The following is a 3,432-nucleotide window of genomic DNA, read 5'->3' on the forward strand; positions in this document are numbered from 1 at the left end:
GGAAGACCCAATACTATTCTGGGCTACTGGACTCTTTTAGAATATTTTACTGAGTTTACACACCTATAATATTCAAATAACGGAACTTAACAAAAAAAGGGGATACAGATGAATGTCCATTTTGTATCTGCGTATTCAAAGTGGTTAGGGTAGATATATAGTTACATTCTCTTAATGAATAGAGCGATTTGGTGTTTGTAAATAGGATATCATGTCTGCATCTTGTACAGCAGTTAACCACTAGGAAGAATGTATGCAATGTGTGAATTACTGAAACTGTCCTACCAATTGGATTTGAAACTGTCTCATTACTATTTGTTTATCAATAAAATTATGGGGAAAAAAAAAAGATTTAAGGGTGTGGGCCCGGGTAGAGAGCTCAGTAGAATAAGCGCTTACCTGGCAAGCACAGGGTCCTGAGTTCAATCCCTGGTACAAAAAAAAAAGGAAAGATTTAAGGGTGGTAGAAGATACTGAAGTAGACAACTTGATTAAATGTCTATTTTCAGGAGGCTATTCTGCAGGAGACATGTAGAGAAGAACTAATGTGGAGAGGTCAGTAAAGAAAGTGCTTATATTGTTGATGTCCATAGAGGTGATGACGTAGGATGGGGTGTGATATGGACAGTAGTAAAGGAAAGAAGAGCTTCACAATGATTGTGGCAGGTGGTGTCTAGGACGTAGAGGGGTAAGGTTATAGCAGAGGACACAAATCAAGAATGACTGAATGACCTGTACGTTAACCAGCTCAGGAAGTGGGAATTTTTATTGAGACAGAAGTGTGGAAAGGGAGCCAGGTTTTCTTTTTCTTCATTCTTTTTTTTTTTTAGATGAATCTCATTTTGAACATATAAATTTTGAGATGCTTATACAACATCTGACTGGAATTGTAAAGTGCGGAGTGTATATCTGAATTATGAATACAGAAGTCAAGTCTGGCCTTGATAAATGTGTGATGGTCATCAGTCTATTAGTAGTATGCAGTTTGAAGAAGGAGGTAGTGAATTTAAATAATCCTAAAGAAAGGGAAAGTGAGTTGGTAGGAAAACAAGTTAAGGCTGTGGTTGAAAAACAAAGGGAGAAACTACCCACATGTACAGAGTTTTGAAGCCACTCCATGTATTATTCTAATTACATGATTCTTAATATTTGATGTTTTGTTTTTCAGTTACTGAGGTTAGACATGAAAATTTGTATCATTTGACTTAGAATAAATTTCTTCTGATCCTTCTATTATCTTTGGAATAGATGTTTGTTATACTTTATCTAGAAGAGCATCCAGCCTGTCAAAAACAAAAGAAAATGGGAAAGTGAATTTGGAAACTTGTATAATTGTGTTAGTTTGAACCTTTAATTTCTTTGCTCTTCATCTGAAGAATATTTTCACCATTTTTAGGGTATAAAAATTAACGGTTATTGGACCTAGCAAAAGTATACAAAAGAACCAAATATTTTCACTTTAATGGAATTCTTACCTCTATGGAGTACTTTTGTAACCATTTATTTTCAAAGTATCTTTTCCTCCCTCATTGTTAAATAAATTTTTTACCTTTTCAGCGACTTACTGAACTAAAGCGCCATTGTTTAGAGAAAGAGGAACGTTTTCAAAGTATTGCTGGTTTAAGTACAATGAAGACTAATTTAGAATATTTGAAACATGAAATGGCCTGGGCAGTGGTAATTTTTACCTGATTATTTATTTACATACATTTATAATAAAAAGGATATTTGGTGGTTATTAGTCTTAATGATTTGCTATATAATTTCTTTGTAGGTCAATGAAATTGAGAAACAGTTGAATGCTATCAGAGATAATATTGAAATTGGAGAAGATCGTGCTGCTAGACTTGATAGAAAAATGGAAGAGCAACAGGTAGTTTCTTTTTATTCAGATAGAGTGGATGAAATTCTATGAAATTGCTGATAATAGATTTTATACCTGGCAGTTTAACTTGAAATTGTTATCTGTATTTGAATTATTACTCTGTTGAAGCAGACCTGTCTTTTAAAAAGGGTATTAGGTTTGACTTGTTAAGACTGAGGCAAGGGCTGCAGGTTCCTTGGACTTCGTTACTAGCTAGAGATACTGGAATGGTGAGTAGGTGATACACAAAATACCTGAGAGGTAGAGGTGCTGGGATAATAGAAGGCGTAGTGCTCAGAGATTCTAATGGAAGTTGAAGTGAACTAAGTTTTAGGTCCTAGAACACATAATCTCTGAGAGAATTTCATACAGATGGAACAGGTTAGGTAGCTTGTTTGTTTTGTTGAGGTTAATCTTAACCTGAGATTTAAAAAAGTACTATAGGGGCCAGGGAGATAGCTCAGTGGTATCAGTGCCTGCCTGGCAAGCACAATGATCCAGATTTAATGCTAGCCAAAGAAACCAAGTGTGGTGGTGCACGCCTGTAATCCCAGTGCTGGGAGGCTGAAACAAGAAGATCACTATGCGGCTAAACTGTATAGTGAGACCCTGTACCAAATGAATAAATTACAAAAAAAACAAAAAAAAAAAAATCATTTTAGCACTGTAAAATCCAAGAAAGTCACATAAGTCTTCCACAATGGCTTTAAGGTTGAGTGATAAGTAGTCAGGGCTGTCATTTTTGGGTTACCATGTGAACATTGCTTCTCATATGCCCACTCTTTGTGTTTGGTTTTTCTAGAACACCTTTGTGGCAATGTAATTCACATGCCATTTAAAGTATATAATTCAGGGTGGCCAAGTAGCTCTGTGGATTAAAGCGCCTGCTAAGGCAGAGGCAGGGGCTGAGAGTTCAATCCCTGGGCCTGCTGTGCCAGCCCCGCCCCTGGAGCATGCTAAGATGGCAATTGAGACTGAGCGTGGCGACGCACGCCTATAATCCCAGCACTTGGGAGGCTGTAAACAGGAGGATCACTATGAGTCCCATCTACACAGTGAGACCCTGTAGACTCTTTAGACCCTGTCCTAAAATAGAAAAAAATAAATAAAAAATAAAGTATGCAATTCAGTGAGTGTTAAGGTGATTCACAAGGTGTGAGTCCCATGGTGAAGCCCCACATGGTGTGACCCCGTGAACGTGGACACCCTGCTTTTTTCTTTACAGATGCCTACCCATGAACTGTATTAGTGTGGGTTACTTAGCTCCTAGTATTGTGCTCTGCTTTGCTTAGGTACTTCTGGCTCCCAGACCTGATTGTGGTATGGGATGTAATCCCCCTTTGCTTGCTTTTTCTTCACAGATAAGCAGATGTATTTTTCTTTGTATAGGTTATGATAGTAATCCATCAAAGGTAATAAAGAACTTGGAAAGATGATAGAAATGGTATAGATAGTACATTTACTTAGTGATCTTTCATCTGAATTTCTTGCCCCCTCTTGCGGTAATATAACTGAATAATTGGAAGTCCAGTCTTTCCCAACCTTTTCTTGCCTGAGGCTGACTGACT

At 37.3% G+C, this 3,432-nt stretch overlaps 1 protein-coding gene across 6 annotated transcripts in view; it reads left to right on the forward strand.

Moving 5' to 3' along the window:
* Positions 1-3,432, forward strand: part of Smc6 (structural maintenance of chromosomes 6) — a 93,216-nt gene that overhangs the window by 35,581 nt on the left and 54,203 nt on the right. For all 6 annotated transcript variants that reach the window (XM_023710946.1, XM_023710945.1, XM_023710948.1 and 3 more), the window contains 2 exons: positions 1,558-1,677; positions 1,775-1,873. In XM_023710946.1, coding sequence (XP_023566714.1) covers positions 1,558-1,677; positions 1,775-1,873 — 219 coding nt within the window. The remainder of the gene's footprint in view (positions 1-1,557; positions 1,678-1,774; positions 1,874-3,432) is intronic.

Source organism: Octodon degus, unplaced genomic scaffold, assembly GCF_000260255.1.
Source record: "Octodon degus isolate 3935 unplaced genomic scaffold, OctDeg1.0 scaffold00019, whole genome shotgun sequence".
NCBI classification, from domain to species: domain Eukaryota; kingdom Metazoa; phylum Chordata; class Mammalia; order Rodentia; family Octodontidae; genus Octodon; species Octodon degus.